General features: G+C 41.2%; 5 protein-coding genes, 1 long non-coding RNA gene and 1 other non-coding gene across 7 annotated transcripts; 4 read left to right on the forward strand and 3 right to left on the reverse strand.

The window, feature by feature from the left end:
- Positions 1–1,576: 1,576 nt before the first annotated feature.
- Positions 1,577–2,851, forward strand: LOC145704654 (protein lin-7 homolog C-like). Its single transcript, XM_081782127.1, has 4 exons — positions 1,577–1,685; positions 1,727–1,881; positions 1,926–2,045; positions 2,220–2,851. The coding sequence occupies exons 1-4, from the start codon at positions 1,621–1,623 to the stop codon at positions 2,459–2,461; spliced, it is 582 nt and encodes a 193-aa protein (XP_081638253.1). The 5' UTR covers positions 1,577–1,620; the 3' UTR covers positions 2,462–2,851.
- Positions 2,852–3,072: 221 nt separating this feature from the next.
- Positions 3,073–5,026, forward strand: LOC145704645 (translation initiation factor eIF2B subunit beta-like). Its single transcript, XM_081782116.1, has 5 exons — positions 3,073–3,397; positions 3,690–3,955; positions 3,997–4,087; positions 4,345–4,472; positions 4,882–5,026. The coding sequence occupies exons 1-5, from the start codon at positions 3,136–3,138 to the stop codon at positions 4,978–4,980; spliced, it is 846 nt and encodes a 281-aa protein (XP_081638242.1). The 5' UTR covers positions 3,073–3,135; the 3' UTR covers positions 4,981–5,026.
- Positions 5,027–5,586: 560 nt separating this feature from the next.
- On the forward strand, positions 5,587–8,586 carry LOC145704626 (splicing regulator ARVCF-like). The gene is made up of 9 exons (XM_081782092.1): positions 5,587–5,708; positions 5,777–6,173; positions 6,219–6,420; positions 6,463–6,636; positions 6,680–6,904; positions 6,951–7,181; positions 7,229–7,382; positions 7,426–7,644; positions 7,723–8,586. Exons 1-9 carry the CDS (start codon positions 5,673–5,675, stop codon positions 7,900–7,902), a joined length of 1,818 nt encoding a protein of 605 aa, XP_081638218.1. The 5' UTR covers positions 5,587–5,672; the 3' UTR covers positions 7,903–8,586.
- A 7-nt stretch (positions 8,587–8,593) lies between these two features.
- LOC145704669 (prefoldin subunit 1-like) lies at positions 8,594–9,487 on the forward strand. Its single transcript, XM_081782144.1, has 2 exons — positions 8,594–8,769; positions 8,938–9,487. Exons 1-2 carry the CDS (start codon positions 8,635–8,637, stop codon positions 9,148–9,150), a joined length of 348 nt encoding a protein of 115 aa, XP_081638270.1. The 5' UTR covers positions 8,594–8,634; the 3' UTR covers positions 9,151–9,487.
- A 33-nt stretch (positions 9,488–9,520) lies between these two features.
- Positions 9,521–10,013, reverse strand: LOC145704676 (uncharacterized). The gene is made up of 3 exons (XR_014134477.1): positions 9,838–10,013; positions 9,736–9,795; positions 9,521–9,692 (listed from the first exon to the last, which is right to left on the reverse strand). It is a non-coding gene; the product is annotated as an uncharacterized LOC145704676 (long non-coding RNA).
- A 126-nt stretch (positions 10,014–10,139) lies between these two features.
- On the reverse strand, positions 10,140–11,338 carry LOC145704651 (uncharacterized). The gene is made up of 6 exons (XM_081782124.1): positions 11,200–11,338; positions 11,015–11,150; positions 10,889–10,966; positions 10,484–10,661; positions 10,360–10,444; positions 10,140–10,317 (listed from the first exon to the last, which is right to left on the reverse strand). The coding sequence occupies exons 1-6, from the start codon at positions 11,248–11,250 to the stop codon at positions 10,204–10,206; spliced, it is 642 nt and encodes a 213-aa protein (XP_081638250.1). The 5' UTR covers positions 11,251–11,338; the 3' UTR covers positions 10,140–10,203.
- Positions 11,339–11,399: 61 nt separating this feature from the next.
- TRNAR-UCU (transfer RNA arginine (anticodon UCU)) lies at positions 11,400–11,472 on the reverse strand. The gene has a single exon. It is a non-coding gene; the product is annotated as a tRNA-Arg (tRNA).
- Positions 11,473–11,758: the final 286 nt, after the last annotated feature.

An 11,758-nucleotide genomic window follows, 5' to 3' on the forward strand; every position in this document is an offset into this window, starting at 1 on the left:
TTCAAGGGATGGACTTTATCTCTAAAGTACTGTTTTACGCTTCATTTTAATTTTAAAATTTGGAAAGTGATTAACCCCGGAACGCATGGCCATTTTTGCCAATTTCTGACCATTTTTTAACCCAATATTGCCGCGATTTGGGCATAAAGAGAATAAAAATCCGGGTTTATATATTATAACCGGACTCTAAGCTACAAAAATATAACTTGAGCGTGGTCATATTATATGCGTATATCAAATATAATATGGGTTTTTTGATGAGCAAAATCGTATTACCCAAAAATGGGTCGTTCCGGCGTTAATTCAAAGCAGTCAGTTCTTCTCCAGATGATTGGATCTGAATTCTAATTTCGAAGCTGTTAATTATGCAGTTGTTTCATTTTATTAATAATTAAAATCACAATTTTTAGGTTCAAAGTTTGAACTTCAAACATTCGATTTCAGAAGAAGGGATCTGTACATAGGACTTTCGTTTCATTTTATAGTGAGTGAGCTAATCATTTAAGTCATTATTTAATTCCAATTTTTATCATTCTTCATTCGTCATTTTCTTCGAAAATTCTTATTTTGCCCTTTTCGGTTTATTTTTTCTTATTTTTCTTGATTTTTCTCTCAATTTTCTTCACTTTCCAGCATGCTCTCTAACAAATCATTCTGGTGCTTCGAAAAAAGGGTTTCATATCTTTCTTATTTGCTTGCTGAAATCGTCACTTTCATATTGAGTTCTGCTCGTTTTGGGCGTTTGGGATTGGCCGAAGCGCGCGCCCTACTCGATAAAGAATGAGAAAAAAGCCAATTACTACGACGCCGCTCAATTATCGATCCGAGAAAGTGGATTTTACAAAAACACACGTAAAATACAACAATCATTACATCCAGCTTTACTGAATCGCACAACGCATTATCCAATTTTTTCCCTTTTTAGAGTACTTTTTATCCGTCTCTTTTGAATTTTCGTACGAAAAAATCGGTATTTGCATAAAAATGCGTGTAATTCGCGCTTAAAAGCGACATTTCTGAAGATTTCTTTGTTGAAAACTTGATATTATCTGATATTGACAGTCAAATGGCGATTTTCTTGTTTTTTTTCGTCCTGAAAAAGGTCCAAATTATCAATTTTATCGCTACTTTTGGCATATTTTCCGAAGATTTTCCCAAAAATCTGCCTTAATTAGCGATTAAATTGATTTCTGGACCTTTTTCAGATGAGAAAGATCAAGAAAATTGCCATTTGCACCTGTTAATGGCTCCCTAAATGTCCATTTTGCATGAAAACCGTTTTTTCTAGCAAAATTTTTTTCTCTTCATTCTCGTTTTCCGAATCCCGAAATCCTCGCCCAAAATCACTTCGTAACGAGCTCTCTTAAAAAATCCCCTTCTCGTTACAATTCTAAAATTTTGACGAGGAAAATTTGTCGCTTCGTGTTGTGTTTAGTGTCTCAATCTCTCCAGGAGAACAAAGAAGAAAGACATCAGTGTTTATTTCATCTTTGATAAGTTCACTTCCCACTACTCAGATTATTCAGTTCTCAAAATCAATTTGAAGACAGTTGGGATGAGAAATGATCTTTTATCGACCCTGAATTTGATGTGGAAATTTAGACTGTAGTGATTTTTAGAATGCCAGATCTTCAGCTAGAAAAAGATCTCAATCGAGCGGTGGATCTTCTCAAAGTCCTACAGAGGTATGGATAGAGTGTCTTTTCCATATAAACCCCTTTTCTAGCAATCCTGGGCTCCCCTGCGACAAACTAAAAGCGCTGCAAGAAGTTCTCGAATCCGACTTTCTCAAAGCGATCGCAAATGTTTACCAGTCAATTCACGATACTGTCGATATTCCCCATGAAAATGAGGAAGCTGCTGCCATCGCAACCGCCAAAGGTAGAGTTTCGACGCATTCTAGAGCTCTTTCAACATTTTTGTAGCGACTGTAGCTGCTTTTGCCGCGGCGGAAGGGCACAGCCATCCGAGAGTTATTGAATTGCCGAATACTGGAGAAGGACTTGGATTCAATGTCATGGGAGGGAAGGAGCAGAATTGCCCAGGTACCGATAGAAGAATGACTTTCTACTGTAGCTACTGATGAAAACGTACCCTCTCATCAAGTTTCTGATTGGTGAAAAGGGGCTTCCTTCTCATCATCCAATCAGAGCCTCGATGGCAAGAATCATTATCAAACGAACCGTCAGTAGAGCAAATAGTTCAATTCTTGCATTCAGTTTACGTGAGCCGTATCATACCAGAAGGCGTTGCCGCTCGACATGGAGGCCTGAAACGCGGAGATCAGCTTCTTTGGGTGAATGGAACTCCCGTGGATGGCGAATCACATGACCGCGTCGTCGAGCTGTTAAAAGCAGCGAAAGGGCCCGTGAAACTGGTGGTACTGTACGCACCGCAAGTCCTGGAAAACATGGAAAGGCGCTTTGAAGAGCTCAGACTTTCGAGGAAAAACCAACGATGAAAAAACAGAACAACCATGACCTTCTATTCTTCTCGTCTCTTCTTACTATTTTATTAATAATTATTATATTATTCTATATCGGTATGTTTTTTTTTATATTTTGTTAACCACCAACTCCTGCCATCCATCGGGTCGTTTTTTCCTTTTATTATTTTTTTCCTACTGTTCTTTCGGACTTTCAATTTTCTTCTTTTACCCATTTTCAAGCCAGTACAATTTAACTCCCTCTATTTTACTTCTAACCCCTTTATTTTTCGTTTGTTTTCGTATGTTCAAGAAAGTTTTAACTCAATCGAGTTTGAAATTTATAGAGCACTTGCACTTTTTTCCGCATGTTCAAGACTTTCAATTCGATTATTCAAAGCGTATAATAAAATATGTGAAGCTGTACGGGCGTTGTCGATTGAGATTACTGTAAATAGAACGATTGTTGTTTTCAGATGGTTGTGAAGGATATTGGATATAAGAGGCTCCTGGGAGTTTGTGATGAGGTGGTAGGATTGGTGGCTTTGGGGCTGAGGAAGAATGAATGGACTAGGGGTAGTCAATCATTGGAAGGTTTGGTGGGCATTACCAGGCCCGTTGATCTTTAGTGGATCTACCTCCTTTCAATTATTTTTTGCGTACCCTTGTAAAGGAGCACTGTGGACGAACTTGTCAACTTGATCGGAGAAATGCCAAAGACGAAAAATTACCACATGGTGGAAAACAGCGCGGACCACTTCAACATAATCCGGCGCTGCCAGAAAATTGTGCGTGAGACAAAAGCTGCCAAAAAGCTTTCCGATACGGATCAGAATTCGTTGGCAAACGCGCTGATGGGTTGTGGAAGGCCAGCGGAGACGAAAAAGGTTAATCAGATGGATTTGACTGAAATCAAGGAAGAGGTCTTGGAATCCGTCAGAGGGCTCAGAGATGATATTGAATCGCACATTGGTAAGTTGCATTCTAGACTGGGTTTGAGTTCGGAAAACTGTGTAGAAAACTGAGTCAGGTTTCTGAAACCGCTCTTATAGGCTACGCGGCAAGCTCAGCCTAGAGCTCTTTGAAAACCCTGACTCAGGTTTCTACACAGGTTGCCGAACCAAGGTAGAATTTGAATCCTAGAAATTCCTCGACAGCTTCATTTTCGGGCTGATTTGGTTAGGAGCACTTTTGAACTAATTACGTGCCCCTCTCTCTCTTTTCCCCTCAAAGCAGAAAATTGATCGAACCGTTTTTCATTCAGAGAGAATCGCCGAGCACTCTGCTGATTACCTGAAGCCCCACGACCGAATTCTCATCTGGGGATTCTCAGCGCTCGTCGCAAATTTCATCGAAAAAGCCGTCGCCTCCAAGTCGAGAAAAACGCCCATCACCCTCCTCGTTTCCGGCAGTTCCAACGATGCGATGGATTATCAACGAATTTTGCGAAAACAAGTCGAAAGTAAAATGCTTCAAATTGTCGTAATTGGCGATGGAGCTGCGTTTACTGTCATGCCTATTGTGCAAAAGGTTCACTTTGCGACTCAAGCCTGTGTTTTTTATGTAATTAGGTTCTCATCCCGGCTTCATCGCTTCTGCCCGACGGATCAATGCGAACTCCAGCTGGGATAAGAGCGCTCTGTCTGGCCGCCCGAGTTCATGCTGTTCCAGGCAGGGTCAGACCTTTTCCAAAGAGAATGATGCTTTCAATGCATATTTTCGTCATACACTTTTCAAAAGTTAGATAAGGTATTAAATTTTTTATTAAAGACTCTTGTTTGAAAATATTATTTCTTTCATATTGAATTTGATCAATGAAATCAAATTTCCTTCCACCAAATTGTGGAATTTCGCGCCGCAGAAAAATTCTAGTTGGATTATTCATCAGCGCTCTTTTTTCATCCCCGAGGCGTTCTGACCTGTGCCAGTTTTGGCTCTCTGCCCGCTGCATAAAATATCAGCCGACTATCCCGAAGACGAGTGCGAATTAGTTCAACCAGATCACCCTAGAGAAATTAAACCAGCTTGGGACTTGGTCAAATCTAACGTAAGTCTGAAATCAAAATATCAAAAAACAAGCAGGTGGTAGGCGATGCGTAGATAATTGTACGCTCATTCCTAATTTCTTAAAAATCCTCTCACTCCTAGATAATCGATATTTAGCGGCAAAATTTAATCAAAAAACTTGCATCACCTTCATGAATAATTTAATGAAGAGAAATGTTTGCAAAGGGCAAATCATTTGGCAAATACTCTCATTCAGTTAGTATACCGTGCCATTCAAGCGTCAGTCGTTGATTCTAGTGCGCAGTGAATAGCGATTTACAGTCAGATTATTTTTTGTAAAGAGAAAAAAGAAGGTAGAATTTCAATTATTATCTCTGAAATCAAGGAAGAGAGGATTATACACAAAACACCGAAATTGCGAGCCATCCCCTTATCATATTTTTCCCTAGCTGGTATCAGTCGTTATCACCTCGGAAGGCGGCCTCCCACCGAACGACACCTACCGTCTCCACAATCAGCTCTACCACCCGGGCGACTCATTGCAATAGCATAAAAACTAATTAAGTTATGAATAAAAGACTCCCAGAATTGCCAGTATCAATATTCAATTGTTCCTGAATAGCTGCAGCAGCTCATCCCTTTTCAAAAACCTTTGTTTTTCAAGCCAGCTTATCCTAAGTAAAGATCCCCTTTTTTCCACTTCAGTGATCATCATCCTTGGCAAAATTAGAGAAAATTGATACACGACCTTTCAAAAAATATTTAAATTCTCAAATCTCGATAACTTATCATCGGCGCTAAAAGAACACCGACAAGGGATTGATTAATACTTGCGGAAAAGAGCACCCTTTGAGTGAAATTTATGACCCTTCAGTTTACCGAAAGATTAATGAGTAAATGATGGGGACTTCCCAGTTTTACTACGCTCGCCAAAAATAAACGTCAAAATTTTTTTGCGCGATGCATGTTTGCCCCGGCTACGTGAAAATAGAGAGAGGTCCGGGACAAATGTTTGAGCTCTTTCTTTTTTGCTCGACTGAAATTTGAATACGAGCATGTTTGGCCAAGCGCTCGTATCTCTTTTGTTTCAGACTCTACTCGCGCCCTTTTTTCCTTTCACTTTTTTCTGTTTCTTATTTGTCACCCTTTTTCACCCGGTTTTTCTTTTATAACCAGAGAATCGATTTATTCAGAAGGCCCTATTTGAGTACGAATCGTATGAGACAGTGATTGAGAGAAAATGGCGGTTCAAATGACTCCAGAAGAATTCGATCAGGTAATTAACTTCTTGGAGGAAGATTGAAATTTTCACGGAAAGAAGCAATTTTCCTTATCATTTTTTAGGCCGAATATGAAAAATTAATGGAAGATGTCGACAATCGTAGTGACCTAACTGGCTACAGCGGGCTTCCAAAATCAGTAGCACCGATGGGCTTCCAAGAACGCGTTTCCGTCGCAGAATCGAACTTTTACGACGAATCCGCAACGATAAGCAGCCAGTTTTTGAAGGGCAAGCCGCGAATGCCCTCGGTTTCGGCGGACAAGTACCGAGACCTGAGCATTGAAGCCGTCATCGCCCTGCTTGACGATCACAATCGAGATGTGAAAGCGAACGCGGCTGGTTATTTGCAGCATTTGTCGTTTGACAAGGAGGAAAACAAGAACCTGATAAGGACTTGCGGTGGCATTCCCAAGCTGATTGACATTTTGGAGGAAAGAAATGACGATCCAAGAATAGTCGGTGAGAAAATATGCAACAATTTGAGCCCCTATTCTTGTCTTTTAGAAAATACCACCGGCGCTCTGAGAAACATTTCGTACGGAGTCGATCAAAACAAAATCTCGATCAACGTCGCCGAAGGTGTTGGTGCCCTAAATAAGGCTCTCCGTCGAGCCACCGCCAAACTGGAGGATCAAAAGTCGGCCCAGGTCAATCAGTGGAGTCTTGTTCAGGTCCACGCTGCCGGCGCTTTGTGGAACTTGTCAAGGTGCGAAAAAACACGATGATTTACCAGTAATCATTTGTTTAGCCATAAACTTCTGAAGCCGCCGATGCTCGACCAATCTCTTTCGACAATTGTGACGAGTATCCTTGTTCCCTGGGCGAGGCACATGGCTAATGGATCTACTGGTCCGCCGCCGTCTAAATATACCGACGCGTTCACAGCTGTTTCCGGAATCCTCCGCAATCTCTCATCATACAGGTAAATATTAGCTCGCCCCTGCTTCTTTTATTCTTATTTTCAGCCCTCCGAACGGACCGGACAGCGCTCGAGATCGAATGAGAAGCGTAGAAGGTCTGATGGACAGTATGTGTGACATCATCAGTGGCATTCCGAAGTACAGTAATGACATTCTCGACTCCAAGTACTTTGAAAACGTCATTTGCGCGCTGAGGAACTTGACCTATCGAGCGGCAAAGCAAGTCAACCAGCCTGTTTGCATCAATCCCCAAGTTGTTGTCAAAGCAAGGTTAGCAATCACCGTCTTTGTTTTATTATTACCCTGAAATTACTAGCTGTTTCACGACGAAACGCGTGGAAGCAACTTACAAAAAGCCCGAAATTCCTGAAGACGACATTCAATCACGTGGTACGATGCGCATCTTCCAGCCAAGTTTCGCCGCTAATATCATTCACCTGCTCAAGAAATCGACGAATCTGATCACCACCGAAGCCGCCTTAGGAATCATCCAAAACCTGACATCCGATAATTTCCGATCCTCTTTATACCTCAGAGCTTACATAAGGTACGATTTCCCTTTGTTCTTTCTCAGCTAAGATATCTTCTTTCCAGGGATATAAATGGAATTCCCGTTTTGGTTCAATTTGTCGAATGTACTGATGCTACAGTGTGTCACTCGGCAATCGTCGCGCTTAGGAACTTATCGGAAGATTTGGACAATAAGAAAGTTGTAGGAAAGTACGGCATGCAACATATAGCTTCCAAGGTAACCTTGTTCGCCTTTCTCAAGTGGTGATTCTTTTTTCAAGATTCCTGTCGACCCAACGTATCTGCAGCAAGCAACGAACGCCCACCAACGAAGTTACACTTCCAAATCCGCCGTGGCTGCGCTCTATCTCGTCCGTCTCCTCATCAACCTCAATCAACCAAATGCCGAGCTAATGGTCTCGACAAACGCACTAAAAGCCATTGTTAACATTAATAAAAACGCGCAATTTGGCGATCCGCTCAGAAAGGCAGCTGGTCAGGTCGGTTCATGAAAAAGATTCTCTTCCTTGATTTCAATCCTAAACAACTGTCTCTAGAAGCTCATGTTGTTCCTTCAGGTCCTTGTCGTTGCTTGGGAAGTTTCGAGCATGAGAAAGCAGTACAAAAAGCTGAAACTAACCGAGAAGGACTTCAAACCGACCGTCCAGGCTGGCGAGGCGACCATGAGAAAATCAAAGGCAACGACAAACGGCCTCTCTCCCGAATCAGAAAAACTTATATCTGATACGAATGTATAATTTATCTACTTTATACAGTATTGTACTTGTATAGAATCAAAAAGTATCTACAGACAAACACCGCCAACTCATTCCGCTATTAATTATTTTTTAAATTATTATTGACTTCTTCTTTTTTTGTTATTTTTTTCTTCTCTTCCTTTCTTTTTAAGTTTCTGGCTGAATCAGCTGAACTCCTTGAATTTTCAAGCATTAGCCAAATTGTCGAAATGAGCTTGATTTTGCCAGATTTAACGTACTTTGTTTCAGAACCCAACTTCTTTCCCAACCACTATCATGTGTTTTTCCACGCATTGTGTCTTACTTAATATTTCTATCTCAGCATACCCTCCTTGATATCGTCCTTTATTATTACTGTGGTCAGTTGTACAGTGATGCAGGTTGTGAATAATTAATAAACTGAAGGATTCTGTATCTGGCGATATGAAATATCGCTCGACACTTAATTTATCTAGTAGCAAACTAAATATAACTTCTAAATAATCGGGCCTCCGCAAATACTCAATCCTACATGCATCTGTTCCGTTCCCGGCCCTTAGGGCACCCGCCAACATTCCCTTTGAATTTGAAGAGACAATTAACAGCTATTTCTATTTTTATGATGACTTACTTCTGACTTATTCTCGCTCCAATTAACGAAGTTCCAATTCCGCAATTTTAAAATAAAGAAAAGACTCCTGCTTATCTTCAATTCAACTTGTAATGTTTTCAGATTGAGAAACAAAGAAAAACATGGATCCCGAAATTCAAAAGTCAATGGGCCAGATGCGCATGTTCCGACAGCAGCAGGCCAATTGTGCTGCCAAGATTCAGGCTCTCAAACAGACTCAAAAACGGGTTGAGCTCACTAACAAAGAAATTAGCTCCGTAAGTCGGCTTCTATAGCCTTGATTTGGTTAGGGTCAATTTTGATTCGCTCATTCGACAAACACTGAGCTCTGATTGGCTGAAAATCCTCATAGAACCCCCATTTTTGTGTCCCCATATCTCTACTACTAATTTAGTCATCGCTGAATTTTCAAAAACTCATTTTAGCTCGCTCCAGAAACCGCACTGTACGCCTCTGTAGGCCGATGTTTCATCTTCAAGTCCCGCTCGGACATCGACGAAGGCATGGCCACCCAGCAAAAGAACATCGCCGAGCAGATCGAAAAGACTGAAGAGCAGAAGACCGTCCTCGAAAAGAAGGAGAAAGAAATGAAAGAAACCGTTCAAGAGCTCATGAAGAACAAGCAAGTTGCCAACTAAGATTTAAGATTATTCAGCGCTTCTTCGAATCTATTTTATTTCATTTCGTTTTGCCTTTCTTTCTTAGAAAAAGGATTGTTACTTTCTGTAATCTAAAACTGAAAACGCCTATCCAAAGTAAAGACTTACCGCGGGCAGGCTGCTTCCTTTTCTGACAAAATTCTACTAGCTCCTTCCTAGGCCTTATTTTCTCCTATTTTAGTTTTTATTCCTACTCCTTGGTGTAGCCAAAAAACGCACCTATCGGCGGTGCAGCAATCTTCTGTTTATTCAACTTATTTCTTACTAGTATCTCCTGTTTGAAATACAGTAATAAAAATATATAATTTGAACTTGACCACGAATCAAGCTTGTTTACTGTTTTCAAGCTTTTTATTAGTAAGTCAGCCTATTGCATGTTCGAATAATTTTTGATGAGTTTCGCTGGATGGTTTCATCAAAGAATGAGAGAGCGTAAGAGGTTGAGGGGAGTGGCGTTCTTCTCGGTATTTTTCGAAAAGGTGTTGTATTCTCGTTCGAGTTTGGCGAACTCTAGCTTTTATCTGAACGACGATATGAGGGATGGGAAAGAATTAAAGTATCAACCTTTTCTTTTTCATCATCAGTCAAGGAGAAGTCTTTTGGCATCTTGTATTTTCTCAGTTTCTAGCAATAAATTTAGCAAAGAACCCAATTTGAACTATTAACCTCAAGTTTATCAATATACTTTTGAGAAAGCAGCCTTTTCGCAATCGGATAGTATCTTCCTTCGAGAGCAAACGACGATGCTATCAGAAAAATCAGTATTTTCATCCCGTCAATCGCAATTTTTCTCTGCTTCATGGACGGTTTATAAGGGGATACCGAGACAATGAAATTATAATCTACTGAATATGCATGATTGAGACTCTTTTTATAACATGTCTGACTGCTTGGCTTCATTAATATTCACTTTACTCATCCTCCGAGGAAATACAGGGCCGTCGATTCTAACAATATTCAATATTTTCGTTGTGCTTTTATTTGGCAGTTAAATGATCAGAAGAAGCTTTGGCACAGGTGCTGAATAAATTTCTACGTGAAGAAGCGGGAGGCGAAGTAGCTTTTGCGCTCCGGCTTGGCTGGCTTCTCCAAATTGATGTCGACTTCGGTCGCCTTGTCGCGGAGAATGCGCCGGCAGACCATGAGCTAAAACGGGTTAAATTCTGTTAGGGGGCTTTCAATTTCTACCAGGAATTCATTGTAGTCGATTTCTCCGTCTCCATCGTCGTCAAAAGCTTGAATCATCAGGCCGATCTCCTCCGACTCGATTATTCTAGCAATTAGTACAGTCGTTCTGAATCAAATAGTCTACCTTCCGTGACGACGCATCCAAGCAGCAAACTCATTCGAGGTAATCTTTCCCGAGTTGTCCACATCGTAGCTTTGGAAAACATGTCTCACGCCTTCGAGACCTTCCGTTTTCACCATGAGCATCAGGAATTCCGTGAAGTTCAGCGTCCCGCTATTGTCCACATCCACGGAGTCGATCACTAATGAAAAACTCTCATCCCTCCTTGCCCCTCAAGGTGGGCTCAGAGGTCTGTGTAGAAAACCTGAGTCAGGGTTTTGAGGGCTTGGAGAAAAGCCGCGTAGCGGCTTTTATGAAAACGAAGCCACGAAGCGGCTTCGCCAAAGCTACCATTTCAGTCTCTTTTTTTGACACCCTGACTCAGGTTTTCTACACATGTTGCCCAGTCCAGGCTCCAAGAAGAATTACCGTGAGAGATGAACTTTTCGCAAGCAGTCGGGTCATAAACAAAAAGCCGGGCGAGTTCTCGGACGTCGATGGTCCCATCTAAAGAAGGGTGAGAATAAACAACGAATGAATGAATGAATAACCAACCGTTGTTTTCGTCCATCATTTTGAAAGCATTCTTGAGCTCTTCTTTGGTCAAAGAAGCGCTGATAATCGACCGGTCAAAGTCGTCCATTCTCACTGCAAAGCGCTTCCCAAATCGGGTCAGGGGCGAATCAAACCGCTAATTTATTCATTTTCCAAACGCTTTTATTATTTCAAAAAAGCCTTACCAAGCTTTGACGATTCAGTTTTCCTCTAGTAGCTCTCAAAAATTGTCTCATCCTGCGTGGCTCACTATTTTTGACTATTTTGGGAGTGCGGCGTTTTCGCAAAAATAGGGCAGTTGAGATTTTAGATTTGCAGGTGTGAAAAAATCACCGTTTCCCGTGAAATTTTTTAGGCGGCAAAAAACAGGCCGGACAAAAAGTTTTACCCTACCCGGGACTCGAACCCGGAACCTCTGGATTAGAAGTCCAGCGCGCTATCCATTGCGCCAGCAAGGCATGGTGAGCCTTCAGCAAAAATCCAATATGAATACCGCACCCGTATACTTTCGATGGTTCGCTACGTTTCTAGAATAGACGCTGGAAAAGGCTTGTTTTCTGTGGGAAGGAAATTGATATTTTAGTTGATAAGATGAGCCAGCCTTCGATCCCATCTTCGGAAAAACTAAGGAAAGGGCTTTAGGTTACTGTAACGAACAGTTTTTATCAGTAAAACTGTTTCAATTGATAACAGTTGTCATGTTCTTTTACCGATGATTTTTGCCATTTCCCCCGAAAAACAAGA

Source organism: Oikopleura dioica, chromosome PAR (assembly GCF_907165135.1).
Source record: "Oikopleura dioica chromosome PAR, OKI2018_I68_1.0, whole genome shotgun sequence".
Lineage (NCBI taxonomy): Eukaryota > Metazoa > Chordata > Appendicularia > Copelata > Oikopleuridae > Oikopleura > Oikopleura dioica.

What these genes read in the sequence shown, in the direction of transcription:
- LOC145704651 (XM_081782124.1), bottom strand. Translation starts at nt 11,250, where the DNA reads ATGAGACAATTTTTGAGAGCTACTAGAGGAAAACTGAATCGTCAAAGC. An exon ending in CGAAAAGTTCATCTCTCACG is followed by an intron (nt 10,662 to 10,888) that starts GTAATTCTTCTT and finishes GTTTTTCATTAG; the next exon opens with TGATCGACTCCGTGGATGTG. An exon ending in TGGATGCGTCGTCACGGAAG is followed by an intron (nt 10,445 to 10,483) that starts GTAGACTATTTG and finishes ACTAATTGCTAG; the next exon opens with AATAATCGAGTCGGAGGAGA.
- LOC145704654 (XM_081782127.1), top strand. Translation starts at nt 1,621, where the DNA reads ATGCCAGATCTTCAGCTAGAAAAAGATCTCAATCGAGCGGTGGATCTT. An exon ending in CTTCTCAAAGTCCTACAGAG is followed by an intron (nt 1,686 to 1,726) that starts GTATGGATAGAG and finishes CCCCTTTTCTAG; the next exon opens with CAATCCTGGGCTCCCCTGCG. An exon ending in GAAGGAGCAGAATTGCCCAG is followed by an intron (nt 2,046 to 2,219) that starts GTACCGATAGAA and finishes TCTTGCATTCAG; the next exon opens with TTTACGTGAGCCGTATCATA.
- LOC145704645 (XM_081782116.1), top strand. Translation starts at nt 3,136, where the DNA reads ATGCCAAAGACGAAAAATTACCACATGGTGGAAAACAGCGCGGACCAC. An exon ending in TGATATTGAATCGCACATTG is followed by an intron (nt 3,398 to 3,689) that starts GTAAGTTGCATT and finishes TTTTTCATTCAG; the next exon opens with AGAGAATCGCCGAGCACTCT. An exon ending in TCATGCCTATTGTGCAAAAG is followed by an intron (nt 3,956 to 3,996) that starts GTTCACTTTGCG and finishes TTATGTAATTAG; the next exon opens with GTTCTCATCCCGGCTTCATC.
- LOC145704669 (XM_081782144.1), top strand. Translation starts at nt 8,635, where the DNA reads ATGGATCCCGAAATTCAAAAGTCAATGGGCCAGATGCGCATGTTCCGA. An exon ending in CTAACAAAGAAATTAGCTCC is followed by an intron (nt 8,770 to 8,937) that starts GTAAGTCGGCTT and finishes AACTCATTTTAG; the next exon opens with CTCGCTCCAGAAACCGCACT.
- LOC145704626 (XM_081782092.1), top strand. Translation starts at nt 5,673, where the DNA reads ATGGCGGTTCAAATGACTCCAGAAGAATTCGATCAG. An exon ending in GCTTTGTGGAACTTGTCAAG is followed by an intron (nt 6,421 to 6,462) that starts GTGCGAAAAAAC and finishes TCATTTGTTTAG; the next exon opens with CCATAAACTTCTGAAGCCGC. An exon ending in TACCTCAGAGCTTACATAAG is followed by an intron (nt 7,182 to 7,228) that starts GTACGATTTCCC and finishes TCTTCTTTCCAG; the next exon opens with GGATATAAATGGAATTCCCG.